Raw genomic sequence first — 22289 nt, 5'->3', positions numbered from 1 at the left:
TGGACACCACAGGTCTGGACACCACAGACACAAGCTGCAGCCTAGCTGTGGTACCGTCTATTCACACTTCATCACCCTTCTCTTTAGACGAAAGGTAGCTTCACTTCCTGGTCTGCTGTAGTGAAAACAGCAGAAAAAACGACATAACGGCCCCCATGCACCATGTGAGGAATGTCTTGACAGGACAATAGAGGCTGGGGAAGGAGCGATGCAGACAGAGAAAGGATATTGATTGGTCGTCTGTCTGGGTTTTGAGTCAGACACATCCTACCTACCCTTCCCAGATTCCCTCTTAGCCAATGGCAGGGCAGACAGAGAGCATTCATGTAATGCACTCATTCGGGATGGTGCCATCTATCACTCTCTCCCTCTCTCTTTTTCACTCTCTCTCTATCTCTCTATCTCTCTCTCTCGCCCTCTCTCTTTTTTCACTCCCTCTCTATCTCTCTATCTCTCTCTCTCGCCCTGCCCTCTCCGGATGGCTCCTCACTTGGGCTCTACTGGAAACTCCTGGAAGTTTCCTGCGCCCCCCCGGTCCTCCTGGCCCCCCTGGCCCCCCTTGGCCCCCGGCCTCATAAGAGCCCATTAAACAGTGTTGTAATGCAAACAGGCAGGTCCAAAGAGAGTGTCCAGGTTGTCGGGTGCAGGGGGGGATGAGCGTCTAATGCAGCCATTACGCGTCGCGAGGGGGGAGATTATCATAAAAGCATCTCTCTCCTAATGTGGACACGTCTAATCAATACCAGACTCTTGGGATGGATGGATAGAGGGATGAAGGATGAGGAGGAAAGGGAGTAGCTTTATTAATCTCTCTCTCTCTCTCTCTCTCTCTCCTCTCTCTCTCTCTCTCCTCTCTCTCTCTCTCTCCTCTCTCCTCTCTCTCTCTCTCTCTCTCTCTCTCTCTCTCTCTCTCTCCTCTCTCTCTCTCTCTCTCTCTCTCTCTCTCTCTCTCTCTCTCCTCTCTCTCTCTCTCTCTCTCTCTCTCTCTCTCTCTCTCTCTCTCTCTCTCTCTCTCTCTCTGTTCTCTTGTGACCTGATCAACACGGTGTCATCAGCCACCAGACTTGGAGAAAGGGGGAGAAGATGGAGCCGCAGAAGAACAGAATGCTTGGTTGTAAATAGTCGCCACAGATTATGTAGAATAGGGGTTGAGAGAAGCGGTTTGTGTCTAGTGTTCAGACTGGTCGGTCAGCAGAGGTCACAAACCAAGAAAATGAGAGTCCCTGCTTTTCTTGTATCAGAGTTCTGGTTTTTCTGTCATCAAAGTAAAACGTGGAGGAGGTCTTTTTTACACGTTTTAAAATCCTATCCTCCAACGACAAACAGCTCTGCCGAGAAAATGTTTTCGGAGTAATGTGAGCACGGACTCTTGTTTTCTCTCGTTCTCTGGACAGTTGGTTTGGAGCGGGAAAGCAGTGTGAGGGCCAAGTCCTTCGTCTCCTTCTGACACAATAGAGGACAGTGCAGCCAGCCGCCCTCTGTGTCTACGTGTGTGTGTGTGTGAGTGTCTGTGTGTGTGTGTGTAAGCTAGAGAGAGAGAGAAAAAGAGAGTTGTTTTTGTTCCTGCTAATGCCTTTACCTGCAGGTGTGCCCCATGTGGCACATGGAGGGCTCTCCTCACACCCGTGGCAGATAGAGCAGACAGCTGGTTCTCATCAGTCAGCCTCTTATTGGCCAGACGGAGACCCAGAACTCTGGGATCAGAACTCAGAAGCCTCTGCGATTGGACGGTGTGTCGGAGGACGTCCTAATGCCGAACATGCACAACACGAGGGACCGAAGAAGAGGGGTTTTCCGCACGGTGGAAACACAAGACACTCCGATATATTTGCGGGGATATTTAATTGATATTACATGCAACATTCGCAGCACGTAAATCAGTAGGCCGCAGCGTTGAGTGGTCTTCAATGCAGGATACTAGTCATAAGGTGGTCGTTGTCCACATTGTCCTGTGTGCAGTCTGTAAATCAGTGATACGCAGTTCCCTCTGTGTATCCGAGGGGCTTCTGCCACGCTGCGCTTCAAGTGCCCTCACCGTCCATCTATGCTTTTATTAATGCGGTTTTATATAAAACCGTTCTTCATTAAAGTACCATGAGGCTTCCCACACAACCAGAACCTGCCCACACACACAGCATAGTAAAACCCTTTACCTCTCTCTCCCATTCTCATATTCTCTCCTACTCTGACACTCTCTGCCCTTTCCATTTCATCCTCTTCTCTCTCTCTCTCTCTCTCTCTCTCTCTCTCTCTCTCTCTCTCTCTCTCTCTCTCTCTCTCTCTCTCTCTCTCTCTCTCTCTCGCTTTCGCTCTCTCCCTCTCTCTCTCTCTCCCACATACACACACGCACACTCAAATACGCATTACACAGTAGATGCTTGCCTTGCCTAATGTAAGAATGACATGCCCAATGAGATTTGTCACTTGATATTAAAACGTATTTTCACCCATGAAGCCTAATGATCCTGATGATTTTCAGCAAATGAACCATCACCCCCGTTTTCAATACTACCACTGCTCTACCTGTCCTGTCTGTCTGTCTCCCAGTCCTGCTGTGGAGTCAGCTCTGCAGGCTACCCGGCCTCTCAGCCTCTCTCCTGCCCTGCGTGATTTAAAGTGACTGAGAGAGAGAGCCAGTACTGAGTAATGGGGTGGGATGACAGGTAAACTCGGGCCATTTGGCGTGGCGTTCGGTGCCTGGTACGGAGGGCTGCACAGTCCAGAGAGGTAATGGTTCCCCTTTTGGCCTTTTTACTGTCAGTTAAAGTGAAGAGAGACAGACACACACACACACACACAGACACACACACACACAGACACACACACATGCACACGCAGATACACTCATACATTCACACACACACACTCATACAGGCACACTCACACAGGCACACACACACAGGCACACACTCAGCAGGCAGGCAGGCAGTCACAGATCTTGTTTAAATGAGCGGTGTGGCTGTGTCTGGGCAGGTCCTGTGAGGAGTTGACAGGGCCGGCACTGGCAGATAGAACTCTGAAGGGCCCGGCTGTTCCAACAAAGGCACATTTTCACCTCAAGAACTCAATCTAACACTCAGAGTTAAATCACTACTTGTTCGCTTTCTAATAGATAATGATGATCATTTATGGTAGGATATGTTAACGCTCTCTGGTGTACAGACACAGAGGAGGAGGGATGTTTTAGAGAACACGGCTGCTGTGGTTTGGGGGGGTGAAGTTTTCTTGCCCTGGGGAAGTTGCTGTTGTTTTGTTGTGCAATGTTATACCACAAACACAGTTCATTTAACTGATTAAGCAAACTAGTTCAACTGAAAACAAGTTTGTTTAAACATTAGAAATGTAAATGAAAGAATGGATTTCAGGCAATTCATGTGCAAATACTGATGATAATATCAGTAAAATAACATGAAATATTAAAAAAGTATTTTTTCCACTTCAAATATATACATATCATATTTTATCTACTCTGTCTTAAATAACAGTGTTAGTATAACCGCGTTGAGCCTTATTGTAGCTCAAGGCAACCAAATGACAACAGTGTGTATCTTAAGTACCCAGCGTGACCTGTTTGGCTGCACATGGAGTTTATTTGCTGTGGTTGAAGCAGAAAGCTCCAGCCTGCTGCCCTGAGGGCCTGAGCACGGCCCATCCAGCCCAGGAACAGCAATCTGACAAGCAGCCGAGGACTAATCCTGCGCAGGTCAGCCTGGGCTGGGCTTGGTATGCATCCCCTAGGTATGGAAGTGTTCCACGCCTGTGTCTGCCTGGCTGGAGAGAAGGCTTCGCTCGGCCTTACATGCTTGATGGGATGTCTCTTATCCATGTGAAACTTCATAACATTTGGGCTTTTCACAACGAGAAAGCTTTGATGTCCTGTGAATGTAATGCAATTTTAATGTCCAACTTCAAGGACTGTTAGTTACATTTGATCAGTTACCAGGACTGCCTACAGGTCTCTGTCTATTCATCCGTGTCAGCCCCCCCATCCACCCTCATCGCCCCTCCCAACACCCCCCCTCTCCTCCCCACCCATTCCCCCCAAACTCCCCCTCCCCCCCACACACCCCAGCCTCCCCCCCACACACACACACACACAACACCCCAGCCTTCATCCTCCCCCCATCACTCAGTCTCCTCCCACTCTCTAGGCTGACACAGGTGGGCCACACCAAGCCTACCTGTTTAAACTTGCAGGGTAATTTGTGGATTAGCAGCTGCCTCTAATGGCGCAGATCATCAGCAGGAGAAAGGAAAGGAGCTCCCCGTGGCAGAGACGGAGAGAGGAGAGAGAGAGAAAGCAGGGGAGGACGAGGAATAATGAAACTGTTGTAGGACTGAGAGAGGGGAAGAAGGGAGGAAGGTAGAGGAGGAGGAGAGAGAGGAGGAGAGAGAGAGAGACACTGCAGTGCTTCAGACAGTCCTAACCTGGCCCCTCCAGGTGTGGCTCTGTGTACAGCCCTGGGCCTGGCCCCTCCAGGTGTGGCTCTGTGTCCAGTCCTGGGCCTGGCCCCTCCAGGTGTGGCTCTGTGTCCAGTCCTGGGCCTGGCCCCTCCAGGTGTGGCTCTGTGTCCAGTCCTAGCCTGGCCCCTCCAGGTGTGGCTCTGTGTCCAGTCCTAGCCTGGCCCCTCCAGGTGTGGCTCTGTGTCCAGTCCTAGCCTGGCCCCTCCAGGTGTGGCTCTGTGTCCAGTCCTAACCTGGCCCCTCCAGGTGTGGCTCTGTGTCCAGTCCTAGCCTGGCCCCTCCAGGTGTGGCTCTGTGTCCAGTCCTAGCCTGGCCCCTCCAGGTGTGGCTCTGTGTCCAGTCCTAGCCTGGCCCCTCCAGGTGTGGCTCTGTGTCCAGTCCTAGCCTGGCCCCTCCAGGTGTGGCTCTGTGTCCAGTCCTGGGCCTGGCTGCTAGCTGCTCATACTGGTGTTGCATCTGGGAAGTGTGGTGAAAAGATTGCCAGATGGAATGTAACCGCTGGGGTGGTTTTATCCTCAGTCTCTGGACGGTTATTCAAACAAGTTAAGTAGAATACCCAACCCGTGTCACAAAAAATGAACTTTGAAAGTACTAATGTCCATTGATGTTCATTTCAAATATTTGTTTATTCATTCATAGTTACACGTTTAACCATTTTAACGCTACTTCAAAAATACTTGATTCCTATTATTTTACTTTCCATGCCAACTCTAAAAAGCTACTGAATTCTCTGCTTTTATGCGGAACATTTATACACATCCACTCAAAGGCTTATGTCCTCACTGAAGAAATACTTAACACAGACACAGACACATTCCTGACGGCACAAGGCACAACTTGTTATAGAGGCTGTTCACAGAACTGTGTTAAGGTGAACAAGCACACACACACACACATAACCCCCCTGCTCTACACACATACACACACACACAGTACCGGGCTGAGCTCTGTGCTCCGAGAGGGGCAGCATTGATTTAAAGCATTACTCTGGGAGAGAGAGGGAGAGAAAAGAGAGAGAGATAGAGGAAAGAGGGGAGAGAGAGTGGGGGGAAGCAGAGGGGGAGAGAGAGAGAGGTAGAGGAAAGAGGGGAGAGAGAGTGGGGGGAAGCAGAGGGGGGGAGAGAGAGGTAGAGGAAAGAGAAATAGAGGGTGCAGAAAGAGAGAGAGAGCTAGAGAAAGAGAGGGGAGGGGGCTGGAGTCTCTCCTGACTGCGTTAGGAGAGCCTCCAGCCTTTGTGATTCCTTTTGATCAAATCTCTGTGAAAGATGAGTGTCATGCCCTCTTCCAGCCAGCTGTGAGGGGACTGCCCTGTGACTCTGTGGGGGTGGGAGTGTGTGTGTGTGTGTAGCTGGGGAGGGAGCAGGCAGCTCCTGAGGTGAGAACGGAGAGTGGGAGGATCTCATTCCGATCCCCAGTGCCCAGTTTCAACACACACACAGCACATCTTGAGTAGTTTAGACCCAGTCCGCAGCCTCAGAGAGAAGGAGATACGTGTGTGTGTGTGTGTGTGTGTGTGAGCCCGTCTGTGTGAGCGCAAAGCTGTGTGACTGTTGTTTTTTTATGTGAGCGTGAAGGAGAGCGCCCGTGAGTGTGTGTGTGCGCGCGTGTGTCGGAGTGTGTGTCAGTGTGCCGGTGTGTGATGACTCTGTTACGTTAGCGAGTCGAGCGGACTGGAGAGTTTGGAGGCAGTTCTTTGTAGGAGTCGCAGGGAATGGCAAACTATCCTGTAACCCTGGAAACATACGACTAAGGACAATGGCTGAGGTAGGAAACTCTCCTGTTTTATTTCGACTACTTGTCTTACCTGTTTCTCTTAATAATTTTTCCTCACTATCTCTAGAATCTAGAGAATTCCCTCAAATCCCCGCATGTTTAATGTGAACACTGTCTCATCGTGGCCATCAAACGTGTTTATAAAAAACTTGTACATCCAATTCATTTCTGCGTCGTAGCATTTAGGAAATTCACTTTTTAATTTGTCACACCTTTCTGCTCGTGATTTATTGGTTCCTGAATGTGTCCTGTCCTGGCTGTGCCCATGCTTGCAGACTGCTGAGGAACGAGGCTGTCCTTACATGCCTTAAAGACACGATGTCGAGAGGCAACTCCCTTCAAACAAAACAGCAACTTCACAGCAGTCTGAATGGGACATCACAGATGCATGCAGGGCCTCCTATCGTAGTGTTTTCACATCTTAGCATTTTTATTTTAATCACTTCAAGTCGGTTCTGGAGATTAGATGAGATGAGAGTTAGATTCAGTGGACCTGATCATGATCTGTTATTCCTTCTGTGTTTTCTAGGTGTGTGTGTGTGTGTGTGTGTCTGTTGCCGTGTTCCTCTGTGTGTGTGAGAGAGTGAAGGCATGATTGCTTTAGCCCCCTCTGTGGCCGGTGCCTATTGGAATGTAATTTAAGAGCAGGCTAATGTTTTGTAGCAGCCATAATGTAACAATTAGGCTTGCAGTCTGTGTGGTGATGTTGGTAGCAGCTAACACAGGGTTCAACACACCATAACTGTTGCCCCTCCTTTTCACAGCTGTATGTGTGTGTGTGTGTGTTTGTGTTTGTAAACAGTCTTAAACTGAGAAGGAAACTTGTGGTGATTTAGCGGGTCTCTTCCATACACTGGGATGCTGTGTGACTGTCAGTATAGTCAGAGCTAGTGCAGTCTCTCAACATGTCCAGGTTTGGTCTCGTCTTTATGTTACGCTTTGTGTAGCATTTCCAAAAGATTTTATAGTACGGATTACTGACAAATTGGCAGGAGCATAGAGATATAAAGCTTACAGACCGCACGGTTGAAAGAAAACAAGATTCCGCTGTAGTTGCAGTAGCTGCCACCTTGTTTGATGTGCAGGAAGATTTAAGCAAAAAGTGCTCTCGGATTTCTCTACAGCAAACGTGTGTATTTATATTTTATTTATATATATATATGTGTATATATATGTATATATATATGTGTATATACACTCGGTAATATTGTAATTTTTTTAAACATACACATTAATACTTGCATGTACTGGAAAGTTTTGTTTTCGAGACAGCCATTTGTAATTTAAACCATGGTACTACGGGTACTGTAGGTGGGTTATTAATCACTGCTGAAGTAGAGGGGAGGGTGATACGACAGGGATTGTGGAGTTAGACGGTGATACTGAATGTTTGCGGTCGGATGTAAATAGGGATTATTTGTTTTTCCTCAGTTTTTTCCGTTTTTTTCCTGAACCATGAACAGGGTGGCTGATAGAGAGACTCAAGAGAGTTTCTCCTGATTCCTCTTTTCTCTCTGTCTTCTTCTCTCCATCTGAACATACTCACTCCTGCCTTCTCTCCTCGCTGCCTCTCTCTGTCTCTGTGTTCGTCTTAGGGTCTTCTTGACATGCGTCTTTTCATCTCTCTGTTCTCTCCCAATGCTTCTTTTAGGAGTGTCTCCATGTGGCAGGGCCTCAGAGCTGAGTAGAGCTGAGTAGAGTACAGCAGAGCAGAGTTAGTGCAGAGTAGTGTTGGCTTCTCTGAGAAAGGATCCTGGATGTATATGTGTGTCTCCTGTATGTCTCCTGTCTGTCTTGTGTGTGTGTGTGTGTGTGTGTGTGTGAGGTGGTTGCAGCCTGCCAGCCCAGTCAGCTTCATTAGCTTCATGATGGTCCGTCAGCAAGGGGCTTCTGCTCAAGCTGACCCCCTCCAGCGAGACCCAGAGCATGATCCCCCCTCTTACAGCCTCCCCCAGCCTCGCACAGCTTCTCCGACCTCCCTAGCCCCAGCCTCCCCCATCCCTAGCTGGCCCCCGGCCCCAACCATCCCTAGAGCCAGCCATCCCTGACCCCAGTCACAGCCTCCCCCTTCCCCAGCCTCCCCTGGCCCCTGCCCCAGCCTCCCCTGGCCCCTGCCCCAGCCTCCCCCGCCCCCCAGCTCCAGCCCCAAACCCTGCCCTGTGCTGCGCTGCCACCGAGAGGCTTGTGAGGATTTGTCAGCCAGATGTGACAAGATTGTCAAGAGGCAGGCGAGGGAGGGAGATCTGATATTAATCAGAGCGTAGCTGGGAGCCAAACTCTCTCAGACGCAGTGTACTAACATGTTCCTCTCATTTACTCACAGCTGCCCCACACTCTGTCCTGTCTCTCTTCTCTCTCTCTCTCTCTCTCCTCTCGCTCCTCTCTCTCCTCTCTTTCCTCTCTCCTGTCCTAGCGGGGGTCTGAAAGACAGTAAAAGTTGGTTGCTCTCTTTCTTGCTCTCTTTCTTGTTTTTTTCTTCAATGATTTTTGTTTCATGTAGACGACTAACCCTCATCTCATGGAGATTCAGGTAAACATATTTTATTTTAGGTTTAGCGCGCGAGTGTGTGTGTGTGTGTGTGTGTGTGTGAGCACGTGTGCGTGCATGCGGGTGTGTATGTGTGTGCGTGTGATTGACTGTTGAATTGTGTTAAATAATGAGTTTGTTCACGCTGTCTTTGGGCTGTATTGACTCCTAATAGGCTCTCAACCAGCGTGTCACTACTTGTACTGAACACTCGTTCGCAGTCAGTTTTAACACTGTTAAAATAAGAAATCTTTGGTAAATATAAGAAACATGTTATTAAGAAATACAATTCTTAAAAAATTACTGAATTTAAGGAATTGATTTTTTTTTAGAAAAACAGGTTGATGAAATAGTTTTCATAAATGTATATTTCTTGGGAGAAGTGTTTCCTGGATAACAGTGTTTCCTGGATAACAGTGTTTCCTGGATAACAGTGTTATCCCAACAGCCACAGCTCCTGAGTGACTGTCATCCTGTCCAGGTTGTTAGGGAGGGAGTTTCCAAGCCGTTTGTCTTTGTAGCTGCTGAATCTGCTGGAGTTAAACAGGATCAAGTTGCTTTCATAGCAGCTTGATATCTGACCTGCTTCAGTCATTGATCTCACACTTGTCATCAATTAGAATTTTGTTGCTACCTGTCATACACGTTTTAGCCCCGTGATTTATGCACATTCTGTGTTCTTGTGCGACACGCACAGACACTGATGCGTTAAAGCCGGAAGTTGCTGTTGTGTGTAGAGTTGTACCTGGTGGTTCAGTGTTTGTGGTCAGGGCTGTACACACACCACCTGCCTGTCCAGGAAGCAGCATTTCAGTCAGACCCGTTCTGAAGGACCAATACCTGCCGGCCTGGTCACTATTTCTGACCAGAAAGGAATTGGGACAGATGTGTTGATTTTAAATAAAAATATTAGTGATTTTATATTTAGGAGCGTTTTATGAAGGTTTCTTTGTTTAAAATAATTGTACGTTTTAGAATTGTATCAATTTTAGAGAACAGTTAGTAGTACTGAAGAATAGAGGGCATGTTGTGTGTAATGTGAGCCATTACTATTACCAGCATTATCACATGCGTTTAAATATTATTTATCCTTTAAGATTCTTATACAGCTGCAAATCTAATATATATATATATATATATTTATATATATTTCCTTCTGAGCGCATTTAATCTGTATGCTTATGAATATTTAATTTAAATAATTTATCAATTTCAAATTTCTGTATGTATAAATAATATTCTGGTTATTTTGCAGTACATAGAGGTGAAATTATAAATTCAATACGACGTGGAAATTGCTGTAAATGTAAAATGTATTTACTAAATCAACAAGTTAAATGATTTGTCCAGTGATGAACAGACAGATATGAACTATAAAGTAGTCACACTAGCTAAACTCAGCGTTTGATCTCAAGTTTGATTAAGCAGAAACAACACCGAATATTACGCAGCTCGACTTGGAACTCTTCCAATTTATACTTCCTAGGGTTTTCTGACTTCCCCTTCACAGAAATATAATGGACGAGTTAACTGATTAACGGATGTTGATGATAAAAGATGATGTGATTCCTTTGCGTCTGAAGCGGGTTAATAACAACTAAATATTATACAGACTGTGCACTGGAAGGGTTTCTGGTTAACAGCATTGATCTTTACGTTACTGTTATGGCTCTCGTGGCATCGAGGAGAAGGTTTTGTACGTGTCAGACTGTCTTACTTGCTGCTTAGCACTGCTTCATCCCACCCAGACCAGTGGGACCCCTCTCTCTCTCTCTCTCTCTCTCTCTCTCTCTCTCTCTCTCTCTCTCTCTCTCTCTCTCTCTCTCTCTCTCTCTCTCTCTCTCTCTCTCTCTCTCTCTCTCTCTGTCTCTCTCTCTCTCTCTCTCTCTCTCTCTCTCTCTCTCTCTGTCGCTATCTCTCTGTCGCTCTCTCTCTCTCTCTGTCGCTATCTCTCTGTCTCTCTGTCTCTCTGTCTCTCTGTCTCTCTCTCTCTCTCTCTCTCTTTGTCTCTCTCTCTGTGTGTCTGTGTCTCTCTGTCTCTCCCTCTGTGTCTCTCTCTGTGTCTCTGTGTCGCTCTGTCTCTCTCTGTCTCCCTCTCTCTGTGTCTCTCTCTCTCCAGAACACGCTGGCTGGTCCTTCTCCCCCAGCCTCTGCTGCTGTTGAGGTTAGGACCTAGCATGGGTATTATAGACATATGGCATGATTTATTTTAAGAGCCACTAAAGGACAATTAAAAAATGTTGTCAAGGATGTCGTGGCTGTGTGCCAGTGGTGGCTGGAGACTGTTCCGGTAAGCTTAGACTACATAATCGAAATACTAGATTTAACACACTCTGCCCCACGCCAGTCCCCACACAAGCATTTAGTCACACATTTCATTTGAGAAAACTTGAGGTTTCAGACAATGATTCAGACAATTGCGAAATATTAGAATTTTCCTCCAGTATTTCCAATTAATTGCATATACTTTGGTGTATGAATATCACTAGCTATAACCACTAGCGTGGTTATTGTGCACAAAGGCAGAGTTCCAAAACAGTCCACCCTTAGTGATATGTGGTTTGTGTTTCTGTTCATGCGTGTCATCCCCTCTGTGTGTCTGAGTCCGTGTGGAAAGTTATGCGACACACACACACACACTCTCCCCCAGACGTATGTTATCACTTAGGTTTGGGGCGTCATGGTACGCTGCTGTTGCTTTCTCAGCCTTCTGGACTCCCAGTCTCCCCCCTCACCTCTCTCTCCTCAACTCTCCCCCCTCACCTCTCCCTCCTCACCTCTCTCTGCCTCACCTCTCTCTCTCCCCTCACCTCTCTCTGCCTCACCTCACCTCTCTCTCCCCCCCTCACCTCTCCCTGCCTCACCTCTCTTTCCCTGCTTCACCTCTCCCCCCACCTCTCCTCACCACACTCCCCCTTTCCTCTCCCTAACTCATCTCCCCTCACCTCTTCCTACCTCACCTCTCTCTCCTACCTCACCTCTCTCTCCTACCTCACCTCTTCCCCCTCACCTCTCCCCTCCTCAGTTCTACCCTGCTCCTCCAGGTGTTGGGTGTTTTATAAGACTCCGGTCTCTCTGCTGCCTGTTGGAGAACTGAAACAGTGGTGCTGTCTGGTCTCTTGATTCACCTTTTGAAGGAAAATAATATTAATTTTATAAATTTATTGAATTCGTGACATGTTTCTTCTTAAAAGAAACGGTTAAATTGGAAAATACAGTTCTTTCAGAATGGAATTTTGATCACTTCACATTAATGACACAAGGAAGCAATGTTGACAGTCTCAGACTGTGCCAATGCAGGGTGACTTGGTCACAGTCACTGTCCCTAGGGATGTCAGCATCAGAGGTTCCTTCCTGGGGTGTCATGTGATGAATATCTAATTAAGACGAACGACCGGGAGCGCTCAGCAAGGGACTGCTCTTACCATGTGCGTTTGCACGTGTGTTTTTGCGTGCGTGTGTGTAAATCTGGCCCTGTGACTGTCCGGCGGGCCTGATTGAGATGTATATCAGGGTGAACAGGAGAGTGGACGGTGTGTGAGTGTGTGTGTGTGTGCGTGTGTGTGATGGGATAGGATTAGCCTAATTGGGCCGTGTTCTTTCACTGCCCTATAATGATGGGATTACCCTGCTAGGAGACGAGATGAGGCTGTGACACCTCACAGCAGCCAGCAGGTCAGCTGCCTGGCTGGACAGAGACGGAAGAGAGAGGGAGAGGGAGAGAGGGAGAGAGAGAGATAGAGAGAGAGAGGGGGGGGGGGAGTGAGAGAGGGAGGAAGTGAGAGGAACACAGAGAGGTAGAAGCTGGGAGACAGAGAGAGAGACAGACTGAGAGAGAGGTAGAAGCTGGGAGACAGAGAGAGAGACAGACTGAGAGAGAGGTAGAAGCTGGGAGACAGACAAAAGGAGTGATAGAGAGAAAGAGAGAGACACAGAGAAGACAGGAAGGAGGAGAGCAGCAAGGTCAGCAAAAGCACACATGGAAGCTCAAGGTTGGAGCCGGGCTGCAGTTCCCCAAGTCGTCGCCTCCCAGAGCTCCAGGACATCTCCGATACCTCAAGCCCTGTTCTAAGTAATTGACTAAATGAGAGGGAGGTTCCCCTCCCACTCCCTGTAGAGAGAGTTAGCTGCAGGGGCACGCTGCTAACCACTAAGCATGCTGCTCATGTATGCTAAAGCCTTAGATCATGCATTATAGATGCCAAGGGAGAGAGGCATCGCGGCTGCTCTGTGGGTTAGCATGTAGCGCTAACAACCGTGCCTTTGATCACCAGGCTGGTGCTGTTCCCTGGGTTAGTCGCTACATTCCGCGCCGTGTCAGCGGTAAATAGTGTTTGGAAAGCCGTTCAGGTTCTATCCAGGTGCCCGTCACTCTGTATTGTGTCATACATACGCCAACTCTCTCTGCTGTTGTTCCCACGAGCTGTTGTTCTGGGAAATCTATCCAATACTCTCTATTTCTCTCTGTCTCTCATAGTTTTTGTGTGTGTGTGTGAGTGTGAGTCAGAGTGTGTGTCTGAGACCCTCTGTTACTAGATAAGTGTGGAGCAGATCTGCAATGTGCGTGTGTGTGTGTGAGCGTGTGTGTGTGTGTGTTTGCGTGTGGAGGATCACCTAAATTAGCGACAGGAAGAGGAAGAGGCAGACCTCAGAGTGTAGGCCTGATCCCTGAAACGTGTAATCTCTCTTTCTCACACATGCACACACACACGCACGTGACACACACACACACACACACACACACACACACACAGACAGATGAAACCCAGACGATGTGCCTGTCATTAGAAGCTGACCAGGTGATGCACAGATGGAGACTCTCCTTCGAGCATTCTTCTCACAGTCACAACTATATAAAATAATCAACGACTCTGTGTTGTGGAAGACCTGGGACTGCTCCCTGCTCTCTCCCCTGCTCCCTGCTCTCTCCCCTGCTCCCTGCTCTCTCCCCTGCTCCCTGCTCTCTCCCCTGCTCCCTGCTCTCTCCCCTGCTCCCTGCTCTCTCCCCTGCTCCCTGCTCTCTCCCCTGCTCCCTGCTCTCTCCCCTCATCTCTGCTTTAATCCGCAATCTCCAAGCAGCCTCCAATCCCTGGGTTCCTACAGTAGCATCAATACTATAGAAGCCAGTAAGAGTGTGTGGTGTGTTTTGACAGGCTATCTGCTGCACCCTGGGGAACTGTTCCTGTGATAGTTTCAAACCTGGCAAGCTGAAGAGGAGGCAGTGTGAGCACTGCAAGCATGGATGGGTAGCCCACGGTAACACACACACACACACACACCACAAAAATATGAAACACTCCACAGCTGCAATACCATACTGATGGCTCTCGCACAGAAATACTAGTGTTAAACAACAGTGTGTGTGTGTGTGTGTTTCCCCCCCCCCTCAGCCCTGAGTAAACTGAAGGTGCACCACATGTACCAGAGCAGTCAGGTGGAGATAGTTCATTCCAACGTGGTGTTTGACATCTGCAGCCTGATGCTGTACGGCACGCAGGCCATCCCTGTCCGGCTGAAGATCCTGCTGGACCGGCTCTTCAGCGTGCTCAAACAGGAGGAGGTCATCCGGATCCTCAACGCCCTGGACTGGACCCTGCAGGACTACATACGAGGATATGTACTACAAGTAAGTGTGTGTGAGTGTGTGTGTGTGTGTGGTGGGAGAGAGAGTGTGTGTATGCGTTTGTGGATGTGTTAGAGAGAAAACGAGGAAGGAGATCACTGGGTCGAGCGCGTAACACGTGGCCCTTAGCGCAGCGGCCTTGGTTCAAATCCTTCCCCTCCCTTTCCTGGCCCTCTCCAACTTCCCCCCCCCCTTGTAAACGTGGTCTGGCTACTGGGCCGTGGAGCCAGCTTGGTGTCGGCCTTACTCCCTTCGATTAGTGCATCATCAACTATTCAGGTTGGGCTGCGTTTAATTCATGTTAGCTGCTCTAATGGCGTAGGTAGAGTCAGAATCCTCAGCAGGCGCCAGGCGAACAGGGTGTGATGAAATATTAATCATGGTTACGGCATGAGGCTACTCCTGACTCTCAAAGATGCCCGGACTCATATGTGATTAAGGTTAGGCTGGGAAAGGGACCCACTTGATCAATGTGAAGGCCCTCTGATCTCTGTGTGTGTGTGTGTGTGTGTGTGTGTGTGTGCTTGCGCGCTGTGCGTCCTTTCTGCTGATATAGGGAAGACAAACCCACATGATTTAAATGAATAGAAACGACGGCAGAGATGAAAGCGGCGGTGTTGGTGTAATTAGGACTCCCAGGGTTCAGCGCTGCTAGATTACATTAAGCACACCCCTGATTCCTTCATCTGAACCAGTGGCAGTTTGAGCCCCGCGGAGGACGTTCTCTCTCCAGAGCATCATCTGAGAGCAGCCATGTCTAATCATTACATTTCTGTCCCCCCCTCACCCCTCTCTCCCCTCCCGTCTTCCCCCCTCCTCCGCTGTCCCCTCCTCCGTGTCCTCTGTCACCAGGACGTGGCCGGGAAGGTGCTGGATCGCTGGGCCATCATGACGTTCGAGGAGGAGATCGCCACCCTGCAGCAGTTCCTGCGTTTCGGGGAGACCAAGTCCATCGTGGAGCTGATGGCCCTGCAGGACAAGGAGGGCCAGGCCGTGCTAGTGCCCAGCACCCGCACCAACTCCGACATCCGCACGTTCATCGAGCGCAGCGCCTCGCGAGGCCCCGCCCCCCTCACCGCCAAGGTGGAGAAGCTGAGCACGGCCAACGTGCACCACTTTGAGAACTTCATCAACAGCATGGCCTTCATGCTGCCCTTCCAGCTGCTGGGCTCCGTGCCCGCGCCGCTGCTGGGCTCGCCACTAGGGGCGCTGCAGCCTGGGATGTGCCAGGCGGAGCAGCCAGGCCATGGGCGGGACCACCATCTGTCCCTCCCCCTCCCTCCCACCGAGAGCAGCCTGGTGGGCTCCAGCTCCGCCTCCTTCACCTCGGACCTGGACCGGGGCGGGGACAACCCTCTGGACGGCCTGTCCGCCACGACCAAGATGGAGGTGGAGGACTTCCCCACCAGTGACAACTACTCGGACGGGCCCTCCACGCCCTGCACCCCCTCCATGAGTTCCGACCTCACCCAGATGTCCCCCGACAGCAAGCTGAGGTCCCTGGACCGGAACGGGATCGGGGGCGGGATGGGCAGCCTGAAGAAGGGCCGGGTGTACTGCAGCGCCTGCGAGAAGACCTTCTACGACAAAGGCACGCTGAAGATCCACTACAACGCCGTTCACCTGAAGATCAAGCACAAGTGCACCATCGAGGGCTGCAACATGGTCTTCAGCTCGCTGCGCAGTCGCAACCGCCACAGCGCCAACCCCAACCCGCGCCTGCACATGCCCATGAACCGCAACAACCGCGACAAGGACCTGCGCGGCAGCGTGTCGGCGGACGAGAGCTCCGAGGGGGACAAGCGCTCCGACTACGGCCCGGCCTCCCTGCCCGTGTCCTGCCCCGACGCCCACAAGTCCGTTCCCAGCTACATGGTGAGCCAGCTGGACAGCAGCCCCAAGCTCCACGCCAGCGCCTTCCCCAGCATGGGCCAGAGCGGCATCCTCTTCCCCAACCTCAAGACGGTGCAGCCCGTCCTGCCCTTCTACCGGAGCCTGGTGAGCCCTGCCGAGCTGGCCCACACCCCAGGCACCCTGCCCTCCCTCCCCCTCCTCTCCTCCTCCATCCCCCTCAAGCCCAGCGCCGCCCCGGACGTCTGCGTGGCAGATCCGGTGCCCAAGAAGAAGTCGCGCAAGTCCAGCATGCCCATCAAGATCGACAAGGAGCTGGTGGAGAGGGAGGGGGGGCCGGGCGAGGGCTGCAGCTCCGACGACGAGTCGCCCCTCCAGGGGGTGGACGCGGACGAGGGCGAGCTCAGGGGACGGTACGCGTGCGAGAGGCAGGCGGGGCGAGAGAGGCCCAGAGAGAGGGAGGAGAGAGGATTCTACCTGTCCGGAGAGAGGGAGAGGGAGAACACCAAGCGGCCATCGGACCACAACTCGGACAGGGATGTGTGTCTGGACAGAGAGGAGGAGGAGGAGGAGGAGGAGAGGGGGCCGAGGCAGGGAGAGACGGGCGTCATCACCTGCGCCACGTCGCCGTGCAACAACAAGCTGAGGGAGAACCACTCCCTCTCCCTCAGGAGGGAGCGGGCGGAGACCCCGCCCGGCCCAGAGCCAGCCGAGAGGGAGGAGGGGGAGTGCGTGAGCTCGCTAGGCCCTGCCGAGCTGTGCGACTCTGGGTGCGACGAGCGAGACCAGGGCCCCCCTAAAGGCTCCGTGTTCAGACAGTCCGAGAGCCAGCGAGCGGGGCCGGAGGGCTGCAGGGAGGAGCTGGCTCAGCTGGACCCGGACGGCGTGTGTCTGGACCGGGACGAGCTGCCGCACCACTGTGAGATCTGCAGTAAGATCTTTAAGAACCCCTACAGCGTGAAGATGCACTACAGGAACGTCCACCTGAAGGAGATGCACATGTGCTCGGTGGACGGCTGCAACGCGGCCTTCCCGTCCCGCCGGAGCCGAGACAGGTGAGAAACGCGCCTGTCCTTATGCTGTTGTCAAGGTGACCGAAAGGAGAGGCGGGGAGGAGGAGGACTGGCCGCTGTCTCAGGGTGAATCATTATGTGGGCGTCGTCGCACCGCTTCCCCAAAACAGACTTTCTAAAAAACGGTATATTCTGCCCCGTTTTTGTGTGTATTCCAGGCACAGCGCCAATCTGAACCTCCATCACAAGCTGCTGACCAAAGACCCGTACGGCTCCCTCCCTTCCTCTCTCTGCAGGGACGGCCTGGGCCTGGACGGACGCCAGGACCACAGAGATGCCGCCGGCCAGACCTCGGTCATCTTCCGCGGACACAACCGCATGGGCCTGGTGTTCCCCATGAGCAAGATGGCCGAAATGGCCGAGATGTCTCCCACGGCGCTGGGCGGAGGGGGACTGGAGGACGGGGCGGTGCTAGACCTGAGCACCTCCTCCTTGGCTCCCCCCGCGCTGCCTCCTCCTCCTCGCAGCGGAGGCAGCGCCTCCTGGGACTCCGACGGAGGAGGAGGCAGCGAGGAGGGGGAGGGGCTGGAGGAGGAACCCCTCCCAATGGAGGAGGACAGCGATGAGAGCTACGACGGGATTGGGTTAGGAGGACCGGGGGGGGAGGGGCTGGGGTTGGGGCTGGGAGGGGAGAGGACCCTGGGTTGTGTTGGGGGGCAGGGGGGAGGGGGCCAGGGGGGAGGGGCCAGCTCGCCCATCACCTGTCACATCTGTCAGAAAGTCTACAGCAACAAGGGCACTTTCAGAGCCCACTACAAGACTGTGCACCTGCGGCTGCTGCACAAGTGCAAGGTCCCCGGCTGCGACACCACGTTCTCCTCAGTCCGCAGCCGGAACAGACACAGCCAGAACCCTAACCTCCACAGGAACCTGGTGGTGAGCTCTGCTCTGGAACAGGAGTAGGAACCTCACAGGAACTGTGTCCTTTCATTCACCTGAACACAGGCTTGCCAGTCAGCACTTTTATAAGAATTACATTCTATTGTTATTGTTTTGGGAAAGGGGTGGGGGGAAATTCTGGAATCAATGTCCCTGTTTTACCACTGCTTCCTCTGTTTGAATATGTTCAAATATCCCTGGTTTGTTCATGGGGCATCTTGATTTTCCCTTCATGGTTTCCATGTAAAGATTGGAATTTCAATTGTTTATTTTTATGTGCTTGAATCTTACCCATAGTTTTTTTTTATATACAGTATATGTTGCAATACAATGTTATTTCATTGTTGACACAGAGTTGATCAAATCATATCTCATGTAACACATTTCAGGTCCTACCCAAGGCTTTATTTTTACCATCGATCTTCAACTGCACACCTCAGTTTCTCTCTAGCTCTTTAATTTCTATGCACTTCTAACACAGTTACAGTAGCTTAGCTGACATCCTTGTTTCAACCTCCAGTCACATTTCCATAGCAACACAAGAACTGTTCAGGTGTCCCAATGTTCCATCGGCTGTATTAAGTGAGTAGGTGTTATTGTATGGTAACTTATGGTCCACTTGATATCCACATTTTCCCTGTGAGTTGAAGCGTATTGTTCCAATCAAAAGTGGTTTTCTAGACATTTCTTTGTAGACATTTCTAGCGTGTCGTTTGTCTATTTGGAGTGTGGTCTTTGAGAAAACGTATAAAACCTTACGTGTCGTGAACTTGCTCAATAAGTTATTGTGTGATGTCGTGTATATGTGATTCTGTTCCTTCAGCCCTTGCTGGTCTGGTTGTTGCGTATTCTAATGTTGACCAAAGATTTCTCAGTGCCGAAGCGCACGTTGAAGCCTCATGTAGCCATGAGGTAGCAGTATTAAGCAGACCTTACAGCCTTCTCACTCTACACCAGGAAACACTGGGAGGCCGACAGCAGTATTTACACCTGGCCAATAGCTTATCAGTTATGTGAAGAACGTTTACATTCTCCCTGGTCTTTTTGTAAACAATATCCGCTCTTGTCGTGGACTCGACGGCACTGCCGCGTCGAGGCGTGTCCTGCACAGGCCCAGTAGTCAGGGGTGATTTATAAGCAGTCACTGTCTTCATGATTTGAGCGTATGGTATCGTACTGTGAACGAGTCGAACACTGAGAAAATGAAAACATAGTTAACTGTAACAAGGACCTGACGTCTAAGCACTCCCAAGAAACATCATGGTACTACAAAGTTTATTGAATTGTACATTCTGTGAATAGAGTAATTTGTAATCTGAAATAAACCAAAAAACCTATATTGTATCAAATAGGCTCATTTTACTGGACATATCATACATCTTCAACAATGATTTTTGAAAATGATGTCCAAAGTCTATTTCTCTGATTATTTCACAGTATGGTTTATTGGTCTAAGTTTGCTTTGTACTTCGCATTTATATTTTCATTGTGTATTTAATGACATTGAGCTAGATTAAAGATCCATTTCTTTGTGAAGTTGTTTGAATTTGTAAAAAAAAAAAAAGAAGCAAAAACCAACATGGTAGATGTTAATGTTTTTGATTTAATGTTACAATATTCATTCCTACTCAATAAAAAGCCATATCTGTTGAATGCTTTTATTTATTCATGCAATTTTAACCGATAAATTCAGTAACTCGGCAGATTCCTCCATAGGGAAACTGGTTTCAACACACATTGCACCGTTGTCTCTCTGTCAAACCCTATAGGAATTACTCCTACACAAATATCTTCATGCATATCAAGAATGAGAGTGCTGATGCTGGCATCAGTATGAAACAACCCAGACAGCCTTAATGGTGTTCTGACCGTACCAGGCAGGGGAGGGGAGGGGAGGGGAGGGGAGGGGAGGGGAGGGGAGGGGAGGGGAGGGGAGGGGAGGGGAGGGGAGGGGAGAGGAGAGGAGAGGAGAGGAGAGGAGAGGAGGGGAGGGGAGGGGAGGAGAGGGGAGGAGAGAACTGAGAAGAGCAGGGGAGACCAGCCGAGAACAGAGCAGAGTAAAGCAGAACAAAGGAGAACAGAACAGGAGCATAGAACAGAGCAGAACCGAGTACAGCAGAACAGAGAAGGAAATAACAGAGTGCAGAGCAGGGGAGAACAGATAACAGCAGAGGAGAACAGAGTGGAACACAGCAGAGGAGAACAGAGTGGAACACAGCAGAGGAGAACAGAGTGGAACACAGCAGAGGAGAACAGAGTGGAACACAGCAGAGGAGAACAGAGTGGAACACAGCAGAGGAGAACAGAGTGGAACACAGCAGAGGAGAACAGAGTGGAACACAGCAGAGGAGAACAGAGTGGAACACAGCAGAGGAGAACAGATAACAGCAGAGGAGAACAGAGTGGAACACGGCAGAGGAGAACAGAGTGGAACCCAGGAAAAGGAGAACAGATAACAGCAGATGAGAACAGAGTGGAACCCGGCAGCCCCCGACGAGGCCCCAGCTGCAGCGTCAGACAGAAAGGGGGAGCATGCGCTGTCATTAGTCTGTGCGAGGGAGGTGGTGGTCCACAGACCAGCTCTGCCAAGGTCAACCCCAGCATGAACCCTGAGTCATCTACACACAACCCAGACAAGGGAGGGATCACAAACACTACTACCCCCCCACACACAAAGACCCACACTCATATTCTGTCACTGAGCATTCTTAAGAAACACTTTTGAAATGTAGAAACAGGGTGATTTTGTTCATGTGGCGTTACTTCATTATCAAACAGGCGTGTGTATTTGAGTCATTCCGGATGTGTGTTTTCTCGTATTGTAGCTTGAGTGTCGAAGGGCAGGAACAGAAATGGAGATTTGCACTGCTGGGTGAGGAGGATGGATGAGGATTATGAAACACAACTAAGGATCCAACTAGAGGATGGATGAGGATTATGAAACACAACTAAGGATCCAACTAGTGCAGAAGCTGAAAGTGTTGCGTAACTGACCATCTACAACCCACCCCTCATATTTCCATCTGCATTTACACAGAGCTATCCTTCACCACTCAACAGCTAAAAAAACCCAGTTCTCACAAGTGCCCCGATCTTTTTTCTCTGGTGTAGGAATCTAGTACCACTCAGAGAGGGTTCAACGTTTATTTCCGTCCCCCACTATGCTGTATGTAGGCAACAGAAACCATGAAAATCATGAACTGTATGGGTGGATCGTTCTCTAAACTCCCCACACAGTGCTGCTAAAAGTATCCAAAGAATTTTAGATACAACTAGTAAAGATATTATCTCTGGAAACTGCAGCTGGATATAGAGAAGATGTTCAGCCAAGCATTTTGCCATGGGAGATCTCAAAGAAACAACTGTGTGTGAGGTTTTTACAAACCCCAAAAGTAAACACTTAAAAAAAAAAAAAATCATCAACTGAAGTTAGGTGAAACTTGTTGCAGGACAAGACAATAAGCAAACATCTTTCCGTGATGGTTATGCCTTTCCAAAGGTCAGTGACGTTCACCCTGGGCCTTAACGGTGCTACACAGTGTGATATCCCGACCACTGTAACAGAGCTTAGAGAGAAACACTGCTGTCTAAGCCACACATGTTCCAGGGAGAGGGGTCTTCCAGGGCCAACGACACCTGATCCCACCTCTTAGTCCTGGGCTGGGAAGCTGGAGAGCAGTGGGGAGGAGCAGGGGTTAGGGAGGAGGGGAGGAGCAGGGGTAAGGGAGGAGGGGGGGAGCAGGGGTTAGGGCGGAGAGGTAAGGAGCAGAGGTTGGAAGATTTGGGAAAGGAGGGGGGGGGGGGCAGGGTATGGAGGTGGGGGTGGCTTGGGATACAGAAGAGCAGGGAAGGGAGTCGAAAGGCTGGGGGAGGGGGGAGGACTGGACGGGGGGGGTGCTGTGGATTGTCCACGGGTGCTTGGGAAGCCGATGAATATGAGAGGGTATTACCTTCCAGAACCACAGCCAGATGGACAGCAGATGACTTCTGTTCCTCCTAATACTCTACGGGCTGGGGGTGGAAAAGGGAAAGTTTTGAGTTCAAGACATTCTCCCCCCTCCCTCTCCAGTCTCTTAGCGAGCACAGAATCACTCTCAGT

At 50.2% G+C, this 22289-nt stretch overlaps 1 protein-coding gene across 2 annotated transcripts in view; it reads left to right on the top strand.

Moving 5' to 3' along the window:
* bnc1 (basonuclin zinc finger protein 1) overlaps positions 1–19828 on the top strand; it is a 36344-nt gene extending 16516 nt beyond the window's left edge. Inside the window, exons 1-5 of one of the 2 annotated variants that reach the window (XM_062471403.1) lie at positions 5881–6228; positions 13918–14020; positions 14155–14390; positions 15240–17293; positions 17470–19828. In XM_062471403.1, the coding sequence (XP_062327387.1) occupies positions 6220–6228; positions 13918–14020; positions 14155–14390; positions 15240–17293; positions 17470–18214 (3147 nt within the window). In that variant the 5' untranslated portion in view covers positions 5881–6219 and the 3' untranslated portion in view covers positions 18215–19828. Of the gene's footprint in view, positions 1–5880; positions 6229–13917; positions 14021–14154; positions 14391–15239; positions 17294–17469 lie in introns of those variants that run through there. The other variant, XM_062471402.1, reaches the window with a different exon arrangement.
* The last annotated feature ends 2461 nt before the right edge of the window (positions 19829–22289 follow it).

This window comes from Osmerus eperlanus, chromosome 10, assembly GCF_963692335.1.
Source record: "Osmerus eperlanus chromosome 10, fOsmEpe2.1, whole genome shotgun sequence".
Classification (NCBI taxonomy): domain Eukaryota; kingdom Metazoa; phylum Chordata; class Actinopteri; order Osmeriformes; family Osmeridae; genus Osmerus; species Osmerus eperlanus.
The sequence above is the reverse complement of the archived record's forward strand: the minus strand, read 5'-3'. Positions and strand labels throughout refer to the sequence as shown.